This window comes from Linepithema humile, chromosome 4 (genome assembly GCF_040581485.1).
Source record: "Linepithema humile isolate Giens D197 chromosome 4, Lhum_UNIL_v1.0, whole genome shotgun sequence".
NCBI lineage: Eukaryota > Metazoa > Arthropoda > Insecta > Hymenoptera > Formicidae > Linepithema > Linepithema humile.
This window is the reverse complement of record NC_090131.1, coordinates 5956443-5983771: the sequence shown is the minus strand read 5'-3', so window position 1 is coordinate 5983771 and position 27329 is coordinate 5956443. Positions and strand designations below refer to the sequence as shown.

At 41.7% G+C, this 27329-nt stretch overlaps 1 protein-coding gene across 5 annotated transcripts in view; it reads left to right on the top strand.

The window, feature by feature from the left end:
* The window catches only part of CARPA (Carbonic anhydrase-related protein A), a 136511-nt gene that overhangs the window by 59201 nt on the left and 49981 nt on the right, over positions 1–27329 (top strand). For all 5 annotated transcript variants that reach the window (XR_001100730.2, XM_012366521.2, XM_012366522.2 and 2 more), the window contains one exon: positions 8700–8747. Coding sequence is in view for 4 of the 5 variants with exons in the window: in XM_012366521.2 (XP_012221944.1) it covers positions 8700–8747 (48 nt within the window). In the remaining variant the exon portion in view is untranslated. The remainder of the gene's footprint in view (positions 1–8699; positions 8748–27329) is intronic.

The window sequence follows — 27329 nt, the reverse complement described above, 5'->3', positions numbered from 1 at the left end:
AGGAGAGAAGTTGCGGAAAAGTAATCCGAACCGACGAGCTTTATAGTTTTGTTTATTCCCTCGCATACAATTACGCTGATGACAAGGAGAAGGGGACGAGGGAGGAGAGAAACCTGCCTCTTTTTCTCCACTCGTTTCCGCTCCCTTTTCTCTATCCTTCGGGAAATGGAAACGACGGCGGCAGGTTCCGTTAAAACGCTCAAGCAACGGCGCCACAGAAGATGAGGTCGCCAAAACGAGACTCCGTGGCGCCGGCAGCGCGACGCGGCGCGGCGCAGCGCGTCGAAACGCCGCAGCGCGCGCCGCATCGTGGCGACTGTAAATTCGAGGATGAGCAGCTGAACGGGCGCGGCTACGGAGAGTCAGGATTAAGGGGAAACCACCTCGCGTTACGTATTTACGGCCGCACTTACTCGAGACACGAATTCGATATCTGCCTCGGCACGATACGCGCAGTGAGTAGTAAAAGTTTACGCTTGGCCAGGCGCGCCGAACGAGGAGGTGCGCAATCGAACGGTCGTCCGCGCGGCGACCCCGAGCGCGTTTAGAGAATTAAGGTTGTTGATACTCGCGGCTCGGAGTTGGGATTACGCCGCGGTGTGTGCGAGGTATAAATAATTTTGCAAATAATTCTCGAAGCGTTTTTGCTTAAACGTAACGTCGTTGTAACGCAACGGAAATTCAAGTAATCATAAATTAAATTTAATTCCTTCCATTAAAGTGTTTACTTTAAAAATAAAAGAGAGGAGGAGTGTAGCCATTAGAAACGCTGTTCGCGTGAGTTATGCACCGTCTACGTGGATTACGCGTAAAGAAGTAGTTTACACGGTTTACACGTAGACGCGGACTATTCACAGGCAGACATCCAGCGGCATTTCGAATCGTTGAGAATTCGCGTGCGCGTGTGCGATTTATTGCCGCTGTCGCCGCGAGTGCACGGCGATATCAAGCTTAACGAATCGCATCCGTTTCGCTGAAACCACACGTTAAGTGAATATCGAAGGAGCTAGATATATATGTTTTCCTCCGCCATATGACTTTCCGTCGGGTCTTTATTTTCGGCGGAAATCGTCTCGCATTCGGGATATTTGATTACACAATTTGATATTGATGTTTCTTGTCGGTCGTTTAATTACGAATAAATTATAATGAATCAATATAATGTAATATGACGAGAGCACACGTTTTGATTTTCCGATTTGCAATCTATCTAGTTTTACTTGATAACCGTTTCTTTAGTATTTAATCACGTGTTATCTATGTAGACACGCACACACGTTGAATCATATTTTAACATATTTTACACGAGGCTTGGATTCAATTCTATCTGTATGATGTACTTTTCGCTATCTAATTTAAATGAAATAATTTATAAAAATTAATGTTATTTTAACTATTTCGAATAGATTAAAAAAAAAGCAACCAAGTGTAACAGTGTTATATTTGAACACAACTCGGAAGTGGAAAATTTAAACGTCGTCGAGTGTCAGACAGGGCTATTATTAGAGTCTCGTGGCGTTTACATTGTCCGCGCGGTGGCGAAAAGAAGACGTTTGAGGAAGAAAGAAGGGGAATATTATTCACAGATCGATAACCCCGTTATTGCGGTTATAGTGACTCGCGTCAAGCGTAAATTCGAAATGGACGCACAGCACACCTAGTTCGACGAAATGAAATAGGACCGGGGTGACGAGAGCGAGAGGGTCGAGGAAGAGAGCATGAAGGGAGTAAGGCGTCGGTGTGAAAGGGAAGGGCGGAGGGGGGGAAAAAAGGAGAGTCGGTTGGCTGTATGCGGGTTGAATTGTAAACCAGACTGAACTTTTCGCCTTCTTCCCTGGTCGTTGCCCGAGGATGGGACGGGGGCGGGCGGGTGTTGAGTGAGCTCGAGAGTGGCGGTGGCGGGAGATGAAGTTCGTTCCTTCTTTAAATTACATTTGGCCACTCGTTTGGACACCCCGACTCTCACCTTCCTTCTCTCTATCCTACCCTACCCTTCTCCGTGTAACCCATTTCGCGCCCCCTTCGCTCGAGCACGAACGAGAACGCCGCAGTATCCCTTCTACGCTCCATTCGCGCACCCCGACTCTTCGCGAGGAGCGCGAAGTAACAGGAAATTCGTTTACGACTCGCTCTTTGCTCATACTTCGCGATTAATTCCCGCTACGCCGGAAAGGAGCATGCAGTTTTAATATACATTAAAAAATTGGCATTATAAAATGTTGCGATGTGCAGAGGGAGAATATTTTTGCGGTTTTTACGTCTATATTGAAGTCGCGTCGCTTTCATGTTTCTTCTCTAATGTACGGAAAATATTTTTGTACATTTTAATAATTAATGGAATAAAAAAGAGAATTGTTTTGGATTATTATGAAACTAACTGCAAAACTTTGCGCAGCGAAGCGAAATTATTTTTTCTTGGGGGGGAAAAAATACACATATTTTTCTTAATTTGAAAAAAAAGAACGTTTCATAAAACATTGCGAAAAAAATTGAAGTGCGTTGCATTTTCATGGAGTTGTTTCATATTTTGAAAAAGCTTGTTAGAACGAAGTTGACCAGCTTCTGCGCTAAACTCCATTATAAAAGAAATTTACACGCTGGTCGTTTAAATACGCGAAGGAGAGAACACCGTCGGTCATTAACTGTCTAGTGAGTGCACGTCGCCGTCGCTCGTGCTTCTTTTCATCTTTTAATCCGGAGGCTGCCGTATATACGCAAAGGCCATCCGGCCCTTTAGAGTCATCCGCGTCGGCGGCCCTTTTCGGCGCAAAGTTCATTTACACTTTTGTGCTGCTTCAATTTGAATTTATCCGTTTATACGGGGTGGCTCTCTATGCAAAAAAGGGTCCTTAGCTTGTGTGCGACTCCGCCGTTATAAAGACGTATGGATGAATATGCATGTATTCAGATCACGAGTGTGTTAATATGGTAACGCGCGGGCGCGCTGCACTGTAATAGAAGAATAAGTATTAGAAAATTAGCTCGGGCGATGATCTCGTTCCGCTTCCACGTCACGTCGTTCAAGAGGGCCTGGCAATTTCGCGCCACGTATACGAATAGAATTACGTGGAATTATAACGTGTCGGGATAGCCGGCGTGCGGACACCGTATATCGATTAATCTGTAACGAATATCGAAATTTTCTCGGCACGCCACGAGGAATTTATTTCTATTCCTGAAATTTTGATTTTACGTTAACAAATGCACATACTAAAATAAAGCTCATAATATTTAAATTTCATGAACTTCATATTAAAAAGACTTCATGAATAAAACGACCGCGTTGCGAGCATGATGTTTCTTATCGTTTTGAAAGAAACTTTCGCGCAGGGTCGGGAGGGGAAGAGGGGGGGGGGGGGACACACTCGTTTGTAGTCAAAGATTGAAACTTCCATTAGTATCTCGAAAATATTTCGTGCGCAATGCGCCCGATCGCGGAATAGCTTCGCCACGATACGGTCTACGTGGTTAGTTATAGACTTATTTGATATGCCCCCTGATAAAAGAAAGAGGCACAGGCGATAGTATCTACACCGTTATTTGCCCAGTCTTATCTTGCGAAACGGCGCGCCGGCATTTGTGGACTGTAATTTCGTATGGCTCCATGGGCGATCAATTTTAATGTTTAATCAGTATCAGGCTCATGCGCCTTTCATTTATATCACGAAATATTTACTTAAATTACCCGGGCCGTGCTTTAACACATTCTCGCGTGCGTCAGTTCCGCCGGGGATAACCGCGGGCTGCACTCCTCCGCACTTTCGATCCGTGATTCAATTTTGTTTCACTTTGTTCGCTACACACACGTTATGTGTCTTCGCTCGCGCCTGACCCGAAATTAATTTAGCGCAAACATTTCCCTCTGATTCGGCAATATCGTCTATCTCATCGTCTATCGCGCGCGACCACAAAATTGCCTTACTTGTAATATCGCGCGCGGTAAAAATCGAACGAGCAACTGATTATTCGTGGAATCGTAGTCGAAAAAAAGTCACGTTTTGGGAATACGCACATTAGAATTCCACTTTTGCGTGGAGATCGAAAATTATTAACAATTTTTTTGTAAATAAATAATAAAGGAGTCGTCCTTCTAAGAAATCGGAATGAAATCTTGATTATCCGCGGACAACGCTTCGCCGATAAGATTAATCTTCCGTTGTGTATTTTTTTGCGAGTTCCCGCAGCAGCACGTGACATGAATTATTGAAAGCCTTGCAGAAAATTATTCCGCCGGCTTTAGGGCGGTGTCAGATACGACGCGTGTCAGGATACGCGGGTTGTTTTGCCGGTGGGAAAAGAGTTCGGAGTAAGCGGCGTAATGGCGAGGCGGACGAGAGCGGCGGTTCTATCAATTCCGCGCGTAATAAGAGTAACAATTTGCCGAAGGTGGGGAGAGTATAAGCGCGCTCTCTTGCACCCCCTTCGGCTTGTGCGGTGCGCTCTCACGCACTGGACGAGGCGGACGGCTCGTCGGTGAAAAATTGGCGCGAGCGTTACCCCGAGGCGAGGCTCTCTTTAACCCGCATGTAATATCCATGCAACTGGTATACGCGTCTGCCGCATGCAAGGGCCGCCTTTGAGCGCATTTTTGCAGAGACTTTTATTGCCCGTATAATTGCGTAATTCTTGCGTGCGGCTGCAAACCGATAATCCGCAATTCTCTCACTTTTTCTTACTCTCTCGCGGAACATTTTTGCTTCGCGTTTTATTCACATACTGTCCGCGGTGCCCGTAACAATATTTCTCCCTTTAACTGTTTTTACTTTCGCCTTTATTCTTTTTACCGAAAGTACGTAATGCGCAAATTGGATTGTTACGGATTGTACGGAACGTTGTTTGTCACGCTTGTCTGATAAGTTTGCAACAATATTTTGGACGTTTACATTTTGCATGAAGTAACTTTATTTTCGATCTCAGTGTCAGTTAGTTTGAAGCTAACGAGTTTTGTAGAAATTTTTTCTGTTTTTATGAAGAGTTTTACTACTGCTCGTTTATATCGAGCAATATTTATAAAAGAATCATTCTATAAAATATGAACAATAGAATAACATAATACTTGCTTTGAAAATAAAATCACAAATGTGAACGCGATATGAGTTGTAAAAAAAGAATTAAAAGATAAACATAAAAAAATATAATAACATATAAATGTTAATTGATAGCTCAAAACAAATTTTGTTATATGATTAAGGAGTCAATTTTCAGATGAATTTCTATATTATTTTTAACCTTTGTATTTTTATTCTCTATTTTGTAAAATGAAACGATCCGGCGCTCGCTGCGCGAAGATAAACTATTTTGATAGGTCGCGCTTAAATATATATTGTTAAATCTGCATTCAGAACCAAGACATTTACCATGCGAATTGGTCTTTTAGCCGTCAGCGTAAAAATATAATCAAAGAAAAATGCTGCAGATTCGCGTTATTATTCTTTTTGTGCGAGGAAACGGTATATTCGTAATGCGACTAAAGCAAAATATGAAAACGAAGGAGGTAAGGGAGAAAATACAAAAGAAAAAGAGAGGGGGAGAATGAGCAAAGCGGGTCGAGATTCACTGGCTGCACTTGTGCATCCCGCTACTACTTAACGTAAGTAGTTCGTCAGAAGCAGGTCAGGCATCGATGTGTACACTAGAGAGGAGTGCATAGTCGCTGTGCATTTCTAGGTACCTCATGGGTCGTAACACGATTACCGAAAGTCTCTCTCACTTTCTTCACTCCGATAAAGTTCTCGGGCTGGTATCGAACGCGATTGAGTCGCGAATCGAAAAGGAGTATTACGGTTTCCTCGCGCTGCCAATACGAAACGTCTGTCTGACGATATGCGATGGTAACGTTATCGATACTCGCGCGCTAAAAGCGTCAGATAAAAGTATCGGAGCTGTCCGTGCTCGCGCCGTTGCCGAGACGTACGATCCTTGTGCGATAAACACTATCGCACAATCGAAATCGCGCCGACGGGAAGCACCTCGTAAACATATTTCCGCCATATGCAAATCGGTATTAATAGCAACTTCGGGCCTAACGAAATTATTGATCTTACGATGTTACTCTATATAGCACGTGTCAGAGATATCGCGCGCATTGTCGCACAAAATTAGAAATTTCACAACTAATTTTAACCAAAAATCGATTTTAAAATTAATTCCAAATTCTCAATATATAATCTTTTATTAAAATTAAAATCGTTGTTTATAAAACTATCTATATATATATATATATATATATGTATTTTCCTTTCACATGCATCGAACGTCGCGTTAAAATAATTTGAAAATAAAACTTGCAATGAATGATGAATTTTTCTGTTGAGCAAACAAGTCTTGCGCAATGTCGCAAATGAAATATTCAAATTAGACGCGTTGAGCGACGTTGCCCTAAAATACCGAAACTCGTAGGAAGAAAACGTCATGAGCGAAACTTGGGCGAAGTTACGATGCTAATAAACCTCTTTATTGCGCCGTGAAGAAACCCATCCGCTTTATTTTGCTGAAAATCGAGCTGAAACTGTCATTGTAATAAAAAATGTCATGTCGGGAAGATGAACAGTTAGATGAGTCGTTCCATCAAGAGACAAGATTAATCTGGTCATAATTTTATCATTAAAGTTAACAATAGCTAACAGCTATTTTCGCGGTATCGTCATTCATAATCTGATGTACAGAATCTAACAAAAAATATGCAGAATCGCTCAGATTTTATAACTTGAACTTTGTCTTTTATTTTTGTACACAAAATGAATAAATATTAAATAAAAAGTTGAATTTTAATCAAATTTATTTCTCTTATTTCTGTATTGTTAAATGATCAATAAAAAAGTATCAGGTTTAAATTTAATATAAAAAACGAATTTTTTCGGTTACTCGATTATTAACATAACAATAAAAAAGTAACATTTTGGTTAAAAAAAGATGTAAAAAGATAGAAAGAAGTTTGAGAGATACCTGATATTAATAATGTCGATATTTCCACGTCTCTCCACATTAATGCAGGTTCAATGATCAAAGATAGATCGATGAAAATAGTGTTACGTTTGAGTTGATCGCATTCTCAGTAATCTGACAGTAATCCTAACATCGAGTCCAGAACTGGCGCGTGCAATACTGAAGCCGATAATATCGTCCGTCGAACATGACGGTGACAGACGTCATTATCGATTATGTACGATAAGTGCGAGCCACGCGCGATCCTCGATCCACTGCGCGCGTATACACTATATTCGCCACGGCTGGATCGCGTATTCCATTTGTATTCGCACTTGACAGCCAAAGTTCGCACGTACCTACACGAACGTAAGGAACCTGATTTTCACGTGACGACAGCGCATCAATTCTTCGCCGGTCATAGCACGCGAACACGATGGCAGATTCCGATACCCGCAAAATGGCTTTCTTCACGCTACGGTCCGACGCTTCACCTTCGACGTTTTCAGATATAAGTCATTTATCTCGAAGACGCTAGACCGTCAGTTCTAGAGTTCCAGAATTCAGTCTTCCAGAATAAATCCGCGAAGATCGATACATCGCGTCAGTTTATATTCACGTCTTGCGCGAGTCTTCTCAAGTATAATGTTTCTTTATAAATCCGGAAAACTGCGATACGAGGTCGCCGGGCGGACAATTGTCGTCGCATAGGATCGGCAGACAGGTGCATAATGGCACGGGTTCAGCTATGACGGCACGTGCCGGCTGTGATCCCATTAAGATGTACGCTGTCCAATCAGTGGACATGTATGCTGAGCTGCGACATCATGCACACGGATAAACATATGGCGCGTCAGATATTATAGACACAAGTCAGTAACCCATAACGGCCAATGGATCATGAATGTCGAAACGGGGCAAACGTTATAAATATCGCCTGGAACCAACCATAGGGGATGGGCGGAATTGCCGGGAGGGCGGGCGGTCGCTGGCGAGAAACGGCGAGATTGACAATAGAGAGAGAGAGAGAGAGCGGACGAGGCGAGAGATCCGGGGTAGCCCGAGAAAGTTTTCCAATTTGAAGCAATTAGTTTGTAGTACGGCGCTGGATGGCATGCATCCAGATAATCGAATATAGGTCAGCGTCTAAAGCGGGATGGGGTCGATCTACGGTCAGAGAGGTTGCGGGAGCGGAAAGGCGGTGAGGGAGAAACGGGAGGAGAGAGCGGGAGCGAATTTCCCGAGTGTGTGCACGTGCGGCAGGTCAACCCCGTCGCACTTCTGGCATGTCCGACGCGCATAAAACCACGTGGCACGATTCGAGAGATAGAGAGAGAGAGAGAGAGAGAGAGAGAGAGCGAGAGAGCGGCTGCCTTAGAATTCCCCACCGCGGTAATCGATTGATCGATCGCCCTTCCCCGATCTACAACTGCAATTGATCGATGCACGCGGCCGCATCGGCCGGGTCGGGTCCGGCCGGCCGGCGTCTTCGGACACGGTGATAGAGCTTTAAACTTTTCCGCTGTACGTACGTTTGCGGGAACTTGCTCGGGCGAGATATGCGAGGAAAGAAATTGCGATATTGCAATTTAACAACCTGCAACGTACAGGTGTGTTATTTTTAGTGACAATTCCACAGAGTAAAATAATTGGAAAATACAAAAAACACTGAAATACAAAAATAATTGTCATTTATATTTTAGAAATAGATTGTAATTACTATTTTCTAAGCTTTACTCGATTGTGACTGACATTTTGTATATTTTTGTTCACAGAATCCGAGGCCAGCTGGGAGGAATGGTGGACCTACGACGGCATTTCCGGTGAGTGATTTTTCCGTATTTATTTTATGAACTTGCGTTTAAAAACTATTTATGTTTAAGCACGTGTCAATGTCCGACACCCTTTCCGCTTTCGAATTTCTAACGGACGTGCATATACACAATGCAAATTGTTAATTAGCATTATTACTATTTAATGGTCGTTCACATTATCTTCCGTCGAGGAACGTAACCGAGAGAGAGAGAGAGAGAGAGAGCTCGCGACATTTTTTCGCTTCGCTGCCGCTTTTATGTGTCGCGCGTAATTTCCGCGTTCTTCTCTTTTTTGATATTTCCGACTGTCGCGCGGCGTGATAGACAAAGTAGGAAACTTAACCGGCCCGTTGCACCAAGTTTGTTCATTTCGCGCAAAATTCTCGCAACTTCACTATGGAATACCGAGGTTTACACGACGTTAATAGCAGAATTAATGTTATCCCGAGGACGTGGCGCGAAGTATATTACATACTTAAAATTAATTTTATATTACGATATATACTGTATGAAACGCGGGAACTAATTTATCGCGCTAAATCTATATCTTCTCGTCGCGCCGGCGTCAGCGAGATGAAGCCTCTATAGATGTATTAAAATTCAGTCTATAAAAATGCGTTCGATAATATGCACAGTGCATGATATCGCAGGGGACATTATATTGAAATGCGATTACTATTAAATTCCTGAGAACAGTATTTCGCGAGCTTAGTCCGCTCGTGCGGCTTCCTAATTTTCTTAATTTTAAGTTACGAGGCCATCGAGTGCTTCCGGGCACCGGTGAATTTTTTAATCTCGGCGCCTTCTCTCGCGCTGCCGCCCCTTTCTACCCTCTTCCACCCACGTCGTAGTTTTTATTAAAAATAAGGCGAGCACCGATAAGACTGCATCGCGCCGGTCCAGGGTCTTGAGTTTAGTGTTGTTCCACCATGTAAGCCAGCTGCCACACGAAAAACAGTACCGTATACTCAGGCGTTGAAGCGTTCGCATAAAACGCCAAAAATTTCAGCTGCGCCCCCGTGTTTTCTTTCAGCCCCCCTCCCCCTCTTTTCCCTCGATCGTGCGAACCTTACGAATTTCCCTTCAGCCTGTTGACGTTGCAGAGGAAAGTTGTTGATCTCATTTCGGAATTTATGAGCGCCACAGAATTTCGCCATCGATTAGCTCGAGTACCGCAACGAAATTAAGTTCGCCCCGCGAACTACCAGTAATATCGTTATCATGAGCGATATTCTTGTAACGGCAAATTTGTCACGTCGTCTTCTCTAGTTTCTACTTTGTATTTTCTACTTCTGTGCAATGTGGATTTCAAAAAATTTCCGAGGGAAATCAAATATTGCTCTAATAAAATAACGACGGAATGTATTTAGCAAAGATCTCATTAAAGATTGCGAATTTTACTTATTAATATTATTAATTACGCATAAACTATGCTAATTATATATAAACTATGTTAATTATACGTAAACTATACTATTTACAGTCTTACAATTTTATGTTAGTTTTCTGATTGAATTTTGAAAAAACGTACGGTTATCAGAAAAATAATATATCGTTAACACTTAATTCTTTTGAAGACCAGCTTACGGTCGATCAAATCGCGCTACGCGTAGAATCGAAAGATTTTTTAATCCAAGTGGTTCGTACTTTAGGTACACCCGGTACGTCGCCGTATTGGCTAGGTGACTTATTACTGTGATCGGTGGCAGGCAGGAGTCGATTTTTAGGGTTCACCGGTGTCTCATATGGTGGGCAGATGGGCTTCTCGTTTTACAACCAATAAGCGCGCGCCCTCGGTCGCGCACTTTGAACTGTCGTTACGTACTTCGCTTTCCCCGGATTTATACAGGGTTCTTCAGAGCTTACCGGGTTCTCTTTCATCTGCGGAATCTTTGACGAATTTGAGAGCGAGTTTTTCCCAGTGAAAATTTGATTACTCGCTGCTTTTTCTCTAAAGTAACGTTTGACATTTTTTAGGTAACTTTTAGATGGAAACGCAAAAAAAAGAAATACTGACGAATTAAATTGAATGAGAAATAAAATTTCGTTATCTATCCGCACTTTTGAAATTTAATTTGCCGGAAAGATTTAATTAATTTAATTGTTTTGTTAAGGAAAAAGCTAATTGCAAATTAAAGATATCAAAGTTTCGCACGCGTAATTTTTTGCTGACGATTTTAATAGATTTTTTTTGTGACATTGTATATTTTTATACGAGCAGCGCAATGTGGAAGGTTGCCAATTTCATAAAGTGTACGCGAGTGCAACGTACATGAGCAATTGCATTTGCGCGTGTATTTACGCGGCAGCGGAATAATCTGGTTATATTACAACACAGATTGCACGATGTGCAAGTTGAGCACTTATGCTTCTTTCGACCTCAAAATGCACCGCCGCGGCAATCATGTTTACCGGGCGACGCGACTCTGATTTTATGAACGACGCTGTAGTACATGATATATCTTCGATTTCTCCTCGAGGATACTCGAGCAAACTACTGGCTGAACTTTGCTACCGTTGTTATATTATAAATGTGAGACGAAAGAAAAAACTTTTAAGATATATCGCTTCGATTATTCGCGAACACACCGCGTATTTCAGATCTACCGCCACTTTTCCCGACCACAAACACTCGAGGGAAACGATGTTAAAGTAATATCAATTATTGATGGTACAAAATTATATTGCTAATTTCCAACATAAAAAATTGTTGATAATTATTTTTCCATGTTAAATTCATGTAAATAAGCAAAATTTGATTTTTCCATTTTTCCGAAGTTTCCGCTGTCACGATTATGCTAATTCATTACTATTATGCATTTAAATTGCGTGGTGTCGATTTTAAGAGATTAAACAATTTCAAGTTGGCGCGAGATCCCGCAATACGAGGAATAACCGCGGTTACGGAATTAAGTTGCGAGGATTATTAAGGGTTGAGAATTGTGACGAAGTCAAGGTGAATCATCGGACGAATGAAAACGCGCCTGGCGAGATGGCTTGCGAGAAAATCTTTGCGAATGCGGAACTTTTCTGCTACGACGACGGGATTAAGCTCGGCGCGCGCGAGTCCTCCTTTACTCCGCCACGCAACCGGTAGCATTGGCAGCGCCCTGTTACTCGGCGAACAGTTTCTTAAGCCCCGAAGAGGGAAGCGGTACGAAGCTGAAGATGAAATTTCCGCGATACGGCAAGAATATGTCTTTCCGGGTAAAGATGCTGAAAAATGTAATGCATTTCTCGGGAAATCATGCGCCTCAAGCCAGACGTTGCCATTTTTCACCGCGTACCGCATCGCGAATCACTGCAATTCTCAAATTTTGGCGTAATAGATATGCAAAAATGATTCGTTACAATGGAAGTGCGAACATTTCTGTAAAATATCTGCAGCATGGAAAATTTTAAATTTACTGAAATAATACGTCGGAGAGCGGACTCCTCCCTGATATATTTTTATTATCTTTAGAGTACATTTGAAAACGCGCGGATGTTGACGAAAGTCATATAGAACGAATAAAGCTTGACGAAGTTGAAAATTTCAGTGGATTGAGAAAAAAAAGAGCGGTTTTCCGGCGGAAATTGCGAACGGCCTGTTTCCTTGTCGTCCAAATATTTACACGAATGAATGGCCTTTTCAAACTCCCGTGCGTTCTCAGGGCGTACCTGGACCAGGTTTGCCCGCGCTAAGTTTTGGGTAGCAACTGAGAGTGCCCGACTACCCGGATATTTGCACATCCGCGTTAAATCACTAACACTAATGTATTTATGAAGGAGAAGTTAGACGAACCTCCGTGCAATACGATAATTGAAATTACCGCGCAAACCAGTTTACCGGCGGGAATTGCGGGCTCCTACGTTCTAAATATTCGAAAGCCTCGCGATATTTGTGTAGCTATGTACGAAATGTTTGCTAGTCGGTGGGACAACTGGAAAATAAATAATTCCTCGTCGCGGAAGTCAGATCTAAATACATTTTTTTTATTGCGAATTTCAATCACGCCGCTCTGCTTTGGGAAAACTAGTGAAAATATCGAGTGTAATTATTTGTCGTTGCTTTTTTTGCTTTATCTGCAAGACTTCGAAAATCGCAACGTATCATATTTTTTTTCTTTTTTTTTTGCTTTCAATTTCGACGGTTTTTACTCTCAAGTTTGTCGAAAGAACAGGAAATTTCTTGAACCCTAGCCTCGGTGCGGACCCTTATCCAAATTGCGGAGTTGTCCGCTGTTCAACAAGCATGAAATCGCCGGACTCGACGTTTGGATCCAAACGTGAACAAGGCGGACGGAAATATCGTACGAAAGCAAGCACCGGGGCAATTTTACAAATGGTTGCACGAATACTGAATGTCCCCGAACGACGGAACAGAGAACGCTGCTATAGCCTCACATAACTAAAATAAATATACGAAAGACGCGAACGTAAAGATCACTTTTTGTGGTTTTCTCAAAATTAAAGAAATTATTTGCGTCGATATTAAATGTTTGCAGATTTCTTGTTATTTCAAAAGAAAAACTCTTACAGTCTTCGATATTTCTTTAAAAAGAAATTAAAAGGAAGATTGTTTTATTTTTTATTTCTACATCTAATTTAATATAAAGTTAAGTTTTTAAATTTTAATATTAGATTAAGTTAAAGCTTTCAAATTTTAATGTCAGATAATTCTATAATTTTGGAATTTAAAGTTGCAGTATTATAATTTTGTTCACTAGTATATGATTTGAAAAAAATATGTAATTTTGTGTGCTACAAAAATCTCTGATGAAAATAACGCCTGTATATAATTTTACCTGAATCTTCCAAACCTGTTCTGATATATTCGCTGCGTGCCCCGTAGATCATTTCTTCCGTATCTTTCATATCGCATGTGAATATCTCGCGACGCTATCTTTAGGAAGTTAAATGGAAGGACCATGTATGCTCTACATTGCGTACTAAAATCGGACTTCTCGGTTTCTGTTTAAAATATCAAAATTAAAAATAAATCTATGGGATATATTTTTTAGTTTACCATTTATTTATTTTATGCTTAATCTGAAAGTTTTATATTCTTGGCGTTACTCGTATTACTTTTAAGATAGACATGAATGAGACAGTAACAAGATGTTACATGCACTTTAAACGAGATATAAACTTAAACGAGATATAAAAGCAAAAGAGAGAGAGAGAGAGAGAGAGAGAGAGAGAGAGAGAGAGAGGGAGAGCGAGAGAACGCTTTGAGATTTTTTATTCGTGGCTATATCGTCTTTTCGCCGATCTTGTTACATCGATATTCAAACCGCCGTGCGATGTTATAATTCAGCGATTCGTTCATAATGGCAAGATTTATGCGACAGATATGAGAAGTTTGCGCGACCGATTTAACTATGTCGGACGAGCAGCTGCTTAGACACGCTAGTCTCTGGTAAGCAAGTCGATCATTCGGTCAATCAAAGTTTGCCCGAAAGCTCAACTATTCCGACCGGCGAGATTACGACCAGGCGAATACGTATTCGCTGCAACGAGACGGCCACTCGCGTGCGTAAATTTGGATACTTGGCATAGCCGAGCATACCGCGGTAATCAAAACCGTCTCGTACTACATATGCAGGAGTCCACTTTCTCGCACGCCACTCGGTCCTGGGAGAATGCATCGTATGCATTATTTAGAGAACGGATGAAGAAGTAAGCTCGGTGGCAAGTGTTTAGCGGATATTTGCACTCAATTATTTAGAGTGCCCCTGTGCCCGTTAAACAGAAAAATTATATGTGCGGCGTACAATTCAGAACTAACTTTATTTAATGCAATTATTATTAACAAAAAAGGAAACAGACCATACTGTAGAAAATTTATGCAATGCCATTCTCTTTGCACACATGCGAAATGATCACCGAGACTGAATCGCATAAATTTTGTCTTTTTTTTTTTTTTTTTTAAATGCAGTGCAAAATAGATACGCGATATTCACTTCTGGAGCTGTAAAGCTGACATTAGGTTTCTCCGTAGCTCTGCTCTCATGCTATTTTGATAATTCAGCACGAAGTAGAGTCCGTGAAAAGATGAGAAAAGGACCTCCGCGAGGGAAGATTGAATTTTCTGCGAAGTCGCGACTATATACGCTCGGTCATATAAGCGCCGTATTCTTTCGGAATAACAAATTTCGGCAGAAGCGATCAGCGGCGATAGCGTATTAAAATTGATTTTGCGCTGCGCGAATATTATTTCGGGCCGCGACGCGTGTACCATATGGCGCGGCGTCCGTTCATTAATGCAGGTGTAAAATGGATCGCGCTTTTTGACGGCGTGCGTAACGGCGTCATAAAAATTCTCGCAGGTGAAGATTTATGCCAGCCTTTTTGACCCGCTCTGAACAAAATGATGCATTGATCTCTCCCATGACGCCCGGCGATGTGTCGAGCCCGTAGCATTTTGCGTCAGGGTCAACGAAATTTTCACTGTGATTTATGATCAATGGGTCTCTGGGTCGGGTCCGGGGGGTTAGGCGCGCGAATTAGAGCGACATTTTGTGTTTCGTAATACAGGCCAAAGGTCAATCCGTACACGTAAATTCGCGCGTTTCGCGCGCGCGAGCGTCTCTCGCACGCATATTTTTCTCCCTTTATTCGCCCGAAATTTAGTTTATGCGCAAAACATGTATGAAACACGCTGCACATCGTACGCAATTATCGAAAATTGTACAGTTTGTAATTTTGTTTTCTCCATGAATACACGCGGTTTACCGTGCAGTAATTTCAGCGAAATTTTTGAAAACGGATTGTGGCTGACACACTCTACGTGTGTAAGAACACTAATGAAATCCTGTGGTACGTATGCGATCGCGTGTGCTCTTGGGACCGCTCCGGGAGACGGGAATTTCTCGGAATTTCACTAATTTGCGAAATGTCATGGAATTTGGTCACGTGGCCATACCACACCTGTCCGATATCTGGTCGACTAGCTCCCGAAGCTAGGCTTGGCTTGTGCCGTGTAAGCTTTCGGCGGTCAGAACGTCCGGATTCTGATGAAAGCGTTAATCTACCATTCACAGCTGTGCAGTATTTATTTATTTCACCTTTCAACCCTATTATGTTAATCTTATTAATATATTTTTTTAAATATATTGAATTTTTTTCTCTGTAATTTCTTGTTAAACTTAAAAGAGATTTAATTTAAATTTTTATCTCTTAAAAATTTAATCAGCCAAATTTATTTAGAATCGTTATAGGAGTTTTCTTTGATAATTAATAAATCTATAGATTTTAGTGATTAATGTATCGATTATTACAATCGGGGAATACAATTGAGGAAATGTATTACACGTTATATCTATCCTATCCACTTTCAACTATAAAGTTCTCGGCGCGGATTACATTGTCGCTGTCGCTCGCGTGCGAATTCCGGTGCGAGAAATCAAGTTTCGGATAATTAATAAGCCGAATCGAAAACTTCTAATAGCTTCCACCTCTGGCTGTGCTCTGCGGGATTAACGAAACAAGTCTACGCACGCAGAAACTTGGAGCGAAGCGCCGGTCGGCGCGCAGTATGTACTGTCGTATGGAAGTTTGCACGAAGATTACGAATGTAAGCGCGAGTATCGGCGAAATTCTTGCATGGTTGCGTTTAGTTTCGATAGAATCGAACATTCGACGTCGCGAGTTAGCGCGGAGACGCGCGGATTCAAATCAAATTTTATGAGCGCACGTTGAGGAGGCGCCTCGAAAATTTCAGTGAAAATATACACAAATAATCAGACAAATGGTATTTTATCTCTTTTCGCATTTCCGGCGATAATAATCTAATGGGAATTCTACGTATGGATGGAAAAGAAATGGAACTCCAAATTATTTAAATTATTTATATATGAACTATCCCAGAACTCTCGACCTTAATTGCGTAATGGACATCAATAATTGCGATGAAAGTCTAATGACAGTGATGTTTTGATGAAAAAACCGAGTTATAATCAAATGGATTCGAAGTAATTTATATTGTTTAGAGCGTTTTACAATCAGCGACTTGAATCACGTAATAATCAATCAATTAAAATGCCGTATATATCCGTAATGCATTTTGCTTGAGTTGATTAGCATGCATCATTAAACATCTAACGTTCCGACCACTAGAAGCCGGCGTTGTGTGCGAGCTGGTCGCAATCGAGCGAAAGGAGCACTTTTCCCCGCTCGCTATTTTCTGCGATTCATATGCGTCGTCAGTTTCAGTCGAAAGTGGAACAGATCGGTGCGCAGCGCGGCGCTGAATGAATATTCCAGCGCGCGTGGTCGGCGAGACACGGCGATCCAAGCAGCAGTCGATGAAACATACAATATGATCCCGGTGGCTTTTGCCACCGCGACTCGACTCCGGAGGGGTCTTTCCCGTATATATTTTTTTTTCGCGTGTGCGGTCGCGCGCAGATCGCCGCCGCAGGGGGGTTACGGTCGAGAAAGAACGGCCGGAATTAAAGAAGTGGAATAAACATGCAAATGCCGGCCACTTTCCATCTTTATCACTTCGCGCTGAATGCAAGTGCGCCGACTTAACTGTATGCGCGGCACAGTTTGCGAGCGCGCACCGAGCGGCGGAAAGAGACGCGCGAGATGGAAAAACACGGGCAGTGATTTTCTTTTCCTTTCTTTTCCCCGCGTCCATTGTTGCGTCTGTGAAATGCTCGCGGTCACGAATGGCGGGTAAATTGAACGTCGTAGTCCGACTATTAAAGAGTTTACTTCCGAACCAGCTTAAATCCATATTTTTCAGGAAAAACGGAGTGGAAGGAAGGCTATCTCCTTTCTTTTGTATTTTATTCGATACACTCTGTGTTTGCTTTTGAAAATAGATTCAAGACGGAATTGAACTCTTTAATTAACTATTCTTAAGTCGATCGATGCGATACGATCGGAAGTGTGCTCTTAGAATGTCCTCCAAGTAAATTTGTCACATTGCGCTCTCGCGCGTGTATTTTCTCGGAAGCCAGATTGCGGGGTAGCAGAGGATAACGCGCGGATAAAGCCGACGTATGTGCTATCAATCACGTTGCCGCTGGGTGCCGTTGTGCATCACTCTTTGCGATGAGTAGTCACTCGCAGGCGACACAATCGTATCGTTATCGCGTTACACACTGTCGTTGTGATTTACGCGCGATATCGCATCTTGACAAGTTTTTACAAAACAAGTCTGTCGTTCACGCAACGACTGTAAAATATTCACGCATTGACCTGCACTTTCTTGCGCTTTATCCACGAATTTTCTAACAAATTCCACAAACTTAATATTATCTCTTTTCTGTTGACAACTTGACATCATCCCTCGTCTGCGATTTTAAACGGCTTTTAACAATAATATCAAGATTTTTGCGAAAGATTCTATAAGTTTAATGCGCTGCTCTATATATTATATTAAGTTCTGTTTTAAATAAATCGCCGATTTTCAAAATTGGCGTAATTTCGTTTTCAATTGACATTTCAATTTGACATTTGACATCACTTGGAGGTGAGAAATTTTTCGACGCCGACTATATATAATTTTGGATCGCAATTAAGCGAGAAAATCTCATTATTCATTCATTCAGTTTTAACAACTGTGAGGCGAGATACAGACTGCAGCAGGGAAATATCAGCGAACGCGGCGATAAAAACGTGTGTCGTCGGTACTCTTAATTAGCAGCGCCGCCGGTTAATATTGAGATCTCCGCGACGATGTTCCCGGCTGAATTCGCGGGCGAGCGTAAAACCACCGGGAAGGTGTTTCCCGGTGTTTTGACTTTTTTGTCGACCGAAGCGAATGGTCCGGGAATTACGTAGAAAAATATTCCTCACGCGTTAGACGGTCCGGTTCGGAGAAGAACGACGGAAGATAGCGCCGGGGGAGAAAAAAGAGGAGAGTGGGAGGAGCAGGGCAAAAGAGAGAGCGAGAAAAAGAGTGATAGCGGACGATGGAGGGGAGTAGCAGAAGGGTCGCACAGAGATTAAACGAAATTATTTAAATGCCGTAATTTAACATCCTGACTACCGGCGGCCGGACGATGCCGCCGCTGCTTCGCAGGTGTTGAACATGCATGTATGCATAGAATATGTTTCCGGAAAACCGACTCCGCTCCACTCCGCTGTACCAGAGTCCGGTCCGGTCTATTCGCCGGCTGGCTGGCTGGCTGGTTGGCTCGAGTGCGTGCATATATTACGTATAGCGATGTGTGCTCCCGGCGAGGGAGCGAGAGCGAGTGCGCAACGCATGAACCTCAAACAAGCGGGGCTTCGCGCTCTTGCACTTTCGTTATGCAGTACGTGTCTGTTTATCGGACGTGGTTGCGTCTATCTTCGTGTTCCGCCCTCGCTCTATATGTACGGAGGAGTTCTAATTAAAAGGGAGAATAACCGCGCTCGCTTTCACTGATAACAGATTTCATCGTGATTGCTGCGTAATAATTTCTTTTAATAAAATATTTACATTGCGCTATTTTCATCCAACGCCACTCGAAGCACCGACAATCCTGCAAAGTTTAACGCGGATAATGTTACCGCCGCGAACAACTCAATACGTAACGATATATGCCGAGCTTATTTAGCTCTTAAGAAGTGAATGTTCTTTCCGTTTCTGCGAGAGATTGGCAGCGCGCCAGTCGGCGGAGTTGAATTAGATTGAAATCAAAACGCGTTAGCACTTGTATAGTCCAATGGTCGATGCCCCGCCTGCGTGAAATTCCGATACTTGCCGATGAAATAACAACAACGAGAGAGACAACGGTAGCTCGTGAAAATCACAGTAAAGTGCACTTTACGCGAGCGTAAAAATTATGACGTTTACAATCGAAAGGTCGGGAAACTCGTAAGATTTGACTTTGTTTTAGAATTTCATGAATCGACGCCGCCTGAATTTAGGCCAGTTACTTGCGATCGATCCGAGCGTAAATGGGCGAGAGGCCGAACGAGTGATCGCGTGATTGATTTTGTAACTGACGTAGATAGAGTGCACGACGTAATTACGGGTACATTGATTCATTACCAGTATTGCCGGTAAACACTTCTCCGACTCTAATTGTCAATCGTAACATTTTGATATTTGCCGCGAATCAAGAAAAAGTGTAAATTGTCTATGCGAGACGTAAATTCAACATGAAAATAACGGAGATTTATCTAAGTAATCGTAAAAGATATGCGAGAAATGTCGCGAAGAACTTTCCCGTTGAGTATCAATTAGCACATCTCGCGATACATCGCAATACATTCCGCGGCAAGCGTAATAAATGTCTTTAGTACACTTACGTCTGAGAAGCAATAATAGTATCAGTGATGGAATTACGCTCGCGGAGAAAGAAAAGGCGTTCGCGAACGAGCGGTCACGCGACAGGCGTTATACCGTTGATTGCAAAGTTCTCTCTGCGTTCGTATAGCGGCACGTATATTCAAATGAAGCCTCCGGCTATCACGTTTTTTAAGGAATTACTTGCAATATTACTGATACGAGCAATAAAATTACGCTCGAATAAGAGGGAAAAAAAAAGAGTGTTCGCACTCGGGAGTCTGCTCTTTTTTTCTCGTCGATGAGATTGCCGGCTGTAACTAAATGTCCTTTTACTACGAGCTTTGCAATCACGCGCATAAATCCACGCGTACGTACGCGATCGTAAATTGCGAACCGTGTAGGAAACTAGCCGATATCGGCAAGTAATAAATAAATATGTCCTACTGGCACAGATGCAAACTAATAAATCCGCCGTGTCTGCAAGTTAACCGGCGAAATTTCGATCGATCGATCGCGCCCGTTCGCGCGCCCACCTCCGCGTGCGCTCGCGTCGTAATGAAGTCGTCGTCGTCGTCCGACGAAGATACAAAACAGGCAGACAGCTGCGTTATTCACACGATGCTCGGCGTAAAAGCTTCGATTAAACTTATACGAAGAATGGAAGCTCGCGCCGACTCGTTCTCGTATATCTGTAAACGCGAATTAGTCGGGTAATCTTAGACGGGAGAAGCGGGTATTTCGAAATCGATCGCGTGAGTGTTGTTAGTTTAAGTTTATTTCGAAAATCAGTTGTGAGAAAAGAATTTTTTTTTTACAGAATTATTTTGTTGACAAAATGTGGACTACTTTCTCCGTTAAATTTTTGTATATAAATATTCAGACATTCTAATACTTTAATAATATATAATATTTAAAAATTAATATTTCAAATCATGTTAGATTAGAAATAGTGCGCAAATGCAGATTAATATATTTTCTTCGCGATTGTTACAAAAACTGTTCACTTATGATCAATCGTGTTCGAGCGGCGCTCGTGGCCGTTTTTCACCTCCGTATCATACATGTTCCGCGTTGTTCAGGATTGAACCCGCATTACCGGGTTACAGAAGCAATTGCCTTAGTTAATTAACGAATTTACAATTGCGACTGTGGCCGCGTGCGGCAAATCGGTATGTTCGACGGCGGCGGTGGCGGCAGGCGGTAACGCGAATGCGAGTCTGGCGATATCGTTATCGCGCGTGCAACGTGTCAAGCTTCGTCGGAGCTGTTTGTTCGTTGTTGGCGTCGCGAATTACGCCGGTTGCACGAGCGGTGCGCGAATGTCACTAATTGTATTCGTTCCCCGCATACAGGTGTATTCTTTTATCTTGTTTGAAGAGAGAATCTATCGCACTGACACGCGTAACGCGACGAGATTGTTACCTCTCGCCGAAGCGCTATACGCGGCTATATTTACGCGCCACTTTGCCGCGTTGATTAGCGTAAATATGGACGCGGGGCCGCAAATTCTCACGCGCGCGATGACGAATTACCCGAAACTGTAAATGCTATTATATTCGTAACGGCGGAAGAGTGGCAATTCATTCTGTTTTACCGCGAATTGGAAAACTGCAGACGTATCGAAGTTCATTTGCAAATTCAATATGCAAATTACAATTTATATTGGCGGCAAAATGACTCTATCATCCTGTACAACCTATTTTGGGCGCAATTCTGCGAAGGGCAATAATTTTCTCTTTATCATTAGAACATTATACGTTTTCAGCCTCATACACGAATGAAATAGAAAATTATTTGTCAATTATCGGCGTAATTAATTTACTTAGAGTTCCATTTTCGAAAATAGTAATACTCGATCGTGTTAACTGATAAATTTTATGGCGTACTCGCGTTAAGATTTTCAAGCTAATTCGATTTTTTTTTAAAGGATTACTCGTAATGATGGGTTGCGCGACTGCGAAAGCTGATGAAATTTTCAAGCACCTCGAACACCTGATCTGCCGTAGCAGTTGTGTGCCGATGAGGGAAACTCGCGCTCGTATTTTAGCTCGATGCATTTTGGATAAGCTCGTAGTCCCCCTGGACTACAAGTGGTCCATTAGCTTAAGTGAAATATAAATGAGTTCTGACTTTAAAAATAATGGGAAGACAATTACAATCCTATATTTATCTCACCTCTTATGTTTATTTTACGGCAATGAATTTTGCATGGAATACAACTTTAACGTTTTTTCCCGTTAAAATTGACCGAACATTATGTTTTATTGTTTATCTGTATTATCAATAATTCGCTGGTAGTATTCAATTTTGGACTATTTCCTTTGTAAAATTCGCACACAAATGATATTCGATTAAGCTATTTCTGCATGATAATTCAAAGCATCGAGGCAAATTGCGCTTACAAATTTACGCGGATGTCGAAAACGGGCGATGCCCACGGTAGCTTTTAAAATCAATAACGTGGCTTTTTAATATCACGTCGCGCCGTGACAAAATATTTCACGCGGATATTTCAAATACTTTAATCGTGCCGGGATTTACGCGCCGTAAATTTCGCGAACGATGTAAAATTTAATTCATTTGCCACGTGCCCGGTGCATTTTTTATTCTCCAGACTAAACTTGTTTTCTCTCCGTGTCCCCACGCGAACGTTAAACCGGTTGCCATTACGATGAAACGCCAAATGTCGAGTGTACGCTTGTATATGAGATAATACGCTACGGTGTGATATTGAAATTAAATGTAATTGTTACGTATGTGAATTGTCCGATGTGTGTGAGCGACACGCGCGCGAGGATGTCGTTTGCGCTGGACGTGACGTTAAAACAGCATTACATTATTACGACACGCGGCATTATATCCGTTTTACGTTATCACCCTAAAATCCTTCTGAGCCCTTTTAACGAGCGAAGTTCGGAATGCGAAACAGTTGCCGGCTGCAAAAAGTGCGACGCACACACGCGAGACTAACGGCGCGGCTGCGTTATGCATCGACAATTAACTTTCCTGATCTCCGCATCGTATCCTCGCGGCGCATTTAGCGTCGAAATCCAGTTATCAGGCTGGAAGCGTTTGTTTACGTCGCACGTGTGTCGTTTATTATCCGGGCGAAACTACGAAAGCAGTCGGCGTTTAGCCTGCTGATTTCATACAAGTTATACCGCTTGTAAACACGCAATATTCGGTTTTAATGGATTCAGCGCTGGTGGAATTAAAGCAACCACTTCATACGATTTTGCACTTCCTGTTGTTGTGAAGCGAATGAATCGAAATACGTCAATGCTAACAGATCTTAGAAGTTGAAAGGTAAATATTATGTAAATTTAATAGAACACATCGATATAAAAGGAAAAGAAATAAATTCCAAAAGCTTTCAGGTTAAACAATCGCGATATTTTAAATGCACAAGTGTCTATTTATATTAATCGCTTGGTTTCGTGTTTTTGGAGACACCAAAAAAATTTTTTTACTAATACATATACGCAGAAATAAGTTTTTGGTCACATCACGTGGTAAAAATGCAATATGTATCATATCATAACAGTTAGATGACACCGATTGATATTGTTAGCGCGGAGCGACAGCAGGAAAACGCAAGATCTCGAGCTTAAGTCGAAAAGAGCAACAAAGAAAGAGCAGGGGTAGAGGGGGGGAAGGAAAGGTAGCAAGTGAAAAGCTTTAACAGTCAGTTGACGTGTCCCGACGTCGTTAACTTCAGCCGTGATATCTCTCCGTAGTCCGCCACTTTTCAACGTCAGTTCCCTTCATCGACCCGCGACTTCACGCACCTTGCGCGCATCCCTTCGACTACAAATTTACCTGCGGCACGCCACCGTTCCGCTGTTCCGCAGCGCGCGGAGGAAAACCATCGGTATCGCTCTTTCCCGTCTTTGGAAAAATATTTGTTCTTTCCCAAGCTGGTTGCGGCTCTCTCTCTCTCTCTCCGGTTATCGACGAGCTCCAATTTTAGGGCGAGCGGCGGAATTAGAGTTAAAGAGGAGAGTTATACGTCTACAGGGTGGACCAACTTTCGCACATATGCAAAACTCGTGGATTTTTTTATCAACTGAAAGTATATTTCTTTCGCCAGAACGCGATTTTTTTTTTTTTTTTTTTTTTTTTTAGCATTTTGAATATTTTTACAATTGATCTAAAATTCTATCGAAGCAATCTTTACTTAAAATTAGATAAAAAATGATTATAAAACTTTTCAAGTTTTTTAAGTGCTTGTATCCTTCGCACGGACATTTTTACGAGGAAAAAATTCACCTCGGGTCGATGAAAGAATGCGTGTACTAATCTGGGACACCCTGTGCATTAGCATCGCGGCGAGATAGAGAGAGGACTTGGCGCGGTAGAAGCGGCTTAGGACGAGTGGGTTGGGGATGACGAACCGGTAGGGCGCGAAGTCCAATTAAGATGTTTTTCAACGGTCGGGCTTTAGTCCGCAGACATCGGCGTATCTAGGCGCCGCCGACGCCTCGGCCTACCGCGAGAGGACTGAATTCATATGCATACATGAATACATTTCGCTGTTCCCCAATCAACCTATCCGTGCTCGTCCCGCCGGCTGCGAAGCTATTGTCCACGAGCTGCCGCACGGGCGTGAACAGGTATTTTTTCGGACACGGAATATCCACATGCTAATGAACAGTCGCCCGTTGCTTCTCCATTTCGCATCCACTTCTCTGATTATGGCTTCTCGTTGGAATCGTGGCAGATGAACATGACGCGCTTGATTACGAGTATCGTAATTTGATTAATAGAACTGCCGGAGGTGTGTTATTATAATATAGTCACGAATTCCTTTAATTTATTAAAGAACTTGGATATTAATTTTATTTTAATTACAGAGTGTTGAATTTAATGCTTCAAATGAGAAGTTTATGTAATTTGTTAATGGAAAACATATATTATCATTTAATGAATTTTTTTTAAGTGTCTTTTTACATGAAAGATAATCACAGAAAGAATATCCATAATTTAATTAAGATGAGAATTTGTATCTATTTGTTATATAAATCCTTTTCCATAAAAAATGATTAGTTGCATGAACAAAAATAATTAATTCAATCTTTTTTATCTAATTAATTTAATCTTTTTTTAAGAAACGTTTTATTCATAATTGACATCTCGTGATCGATTCGGTCGATAATTAAATATTGTTAAGGTAAAACGTTGAAATATAACTTCTCGTGCTGTACTTTTCTCCGGCACGAGATGTTTCATCTTCGACGGTGTTATCATTATAGTGGTTCGATTCGATTCATAAGAGATGTGACATTGATTAATTATACAACGGCAATTAATTTGGAAATGATGCGACAGCTTCAACGGCATCGAAGCTCGAGCGAAGACCTCGGAGATGATGTCATAATCCTCGGACAATAAGTCGTGAATTCTTAATATTTGATCCTCGCAGTTCCCCCTTCATTAATCATGATGGATATCATTTTAAAGAGTGTCGTTTTAATGACGATCTGCTTTTAAAAGCGTCTTTAATCATAAAGCTGAACAAGCTGTATTCGCCAATACCTATTTCATGCTTCTGACGTAAAAATATATGTCGCGGTTCAAGAATAATATTCCGTGGAATGTCGAGTATTTCATCGGAAATGTAAGTAGTCGTCAGTTCCGCGATCAATATTATATTCGACTTTTTTAAAGAAAGATATTAGCGGCCGTGATTTATTTTTATCAGAGACGTATCTCGAGACCATTTTGTTCGAGCGGATTGCAACGGCCGGTGCGAATGCCCTCTTATCGTTCGTGAGAAAAAATCGTGTGGCGTGGGTCAAAGGTAGCGGCCGGCAGGAAGAATAAGGGACTAATTCTTTCCGGCTTTTATGCAAACTTCCGTCCTGGAGGAATCCTAAACGGGAATAAATCTCGTCGAAACGCATTGTTGCAAGCCGATAAAGTTTCTATTGCCGAAAGCACGTCCGAAAATAAATTCCTTTTTCTAGGAAATCTTGCACCTTCGTGGGCTATATTTCAAGCTTTCATTTTTCGAAATTTGAATTTATAATTAAAACATATAACGGCCAAAGTTTATGAAAAACTTTTTCTCACGACTCTTTATTAGATTATTTTATATACGTTGCAATTAACGTCTTATAATTCTTCCGACACCCTTCTTTCAATTAATTTAATTCTCCTCGATGCACATTAATCTTCTCTCAGTTTGATTAAATTATTTAATCGCTGAGACCTTTAAAAAAACTTTTTCCATTTGAGTGAAGTTTTACTCTGTTTTTATTACTAATAATACTTATCTCTCCTCTTTTGACTGTCCCCGTACAGATAACTTCTTAACGATCTCAAAGGGGAGTTGGCGGCTCCGAAGAAAATAAAATCGAACGTTCTTCTAAGACTTTCACAACTTATGAAGGACCTCCTATGCCATTATATTCCTTATATCGACGACCTTTGCCGTCTTCGTGGCAAAACTCGGCGGCGCCCGATGGTCGGTCGCGACACTTTTCATGTTCTCACAGGAGTCGATAAATCTTCCTCCCGTTCACTGGAAACGAGAGTTTTCCCGAAGAGAATCGAGAACCCACTAGCAGCTAGCCAGCCAGCCAGCCCTCCACAATATATTTTTTACAGCGTGCCGGAAGAATTTTCACTGTTTTCGCCGTTGAGTTCTTTTTCACTTTGCCGCGGTAGTGTAAGCATCGACGAGTCAGATTGAAAACCCATGTTACGCCCGCGATTTAACGGAATTCTTACGTAAACTTCTCGCGGAAGTCAATCGGCTCGTTTATTTGGTCGAGTTTGCTGTGGCTTTCTGCTAGATCGCCAAATCGTGTTGTGTAGAACCCGCGACAGTTTTCATGACAATGACAATTTAAACGTCGCAAGAAAATAATCAGTGACATAATTTATCGTGAACTTTTTCGCCAAAAGCAAATATTTGAAAATAATATTCACTTGTTTTTAATGTTTTCTTACTTCAAATGCTAATTTGTTATAATTTATGAACCATCTTTATTTTGGCGCATTAATTAAAATAGACTTGACTTATAACATTTATAATATTTACGGCTTTTTATCTCTCAAGATAATTTCAATTAGATAAATTAAATTATTATACTTAAATTTAGTTAGATTTATCTTCTTTGTCGCAAAAAATTGTTTTCGCATATTTAATAGTTAATCTTTTTGTGCCGCGGTTCGCAAATTGGCTCTTTAATAATTACAAAGATTTAATCGTGGAGAGATATAATAGAATTCTCTAGACATACGCTGATTCTAATTATTGTCGAAGTTTTGTCTTTATTGAAACTTTTTAAAGTAGAACAGGTGGTATTCTTAAGCGCGGAAGCGAATCGACGTTCACATCACGTTCCCGGAGTGGAAGTGCGAACATACAA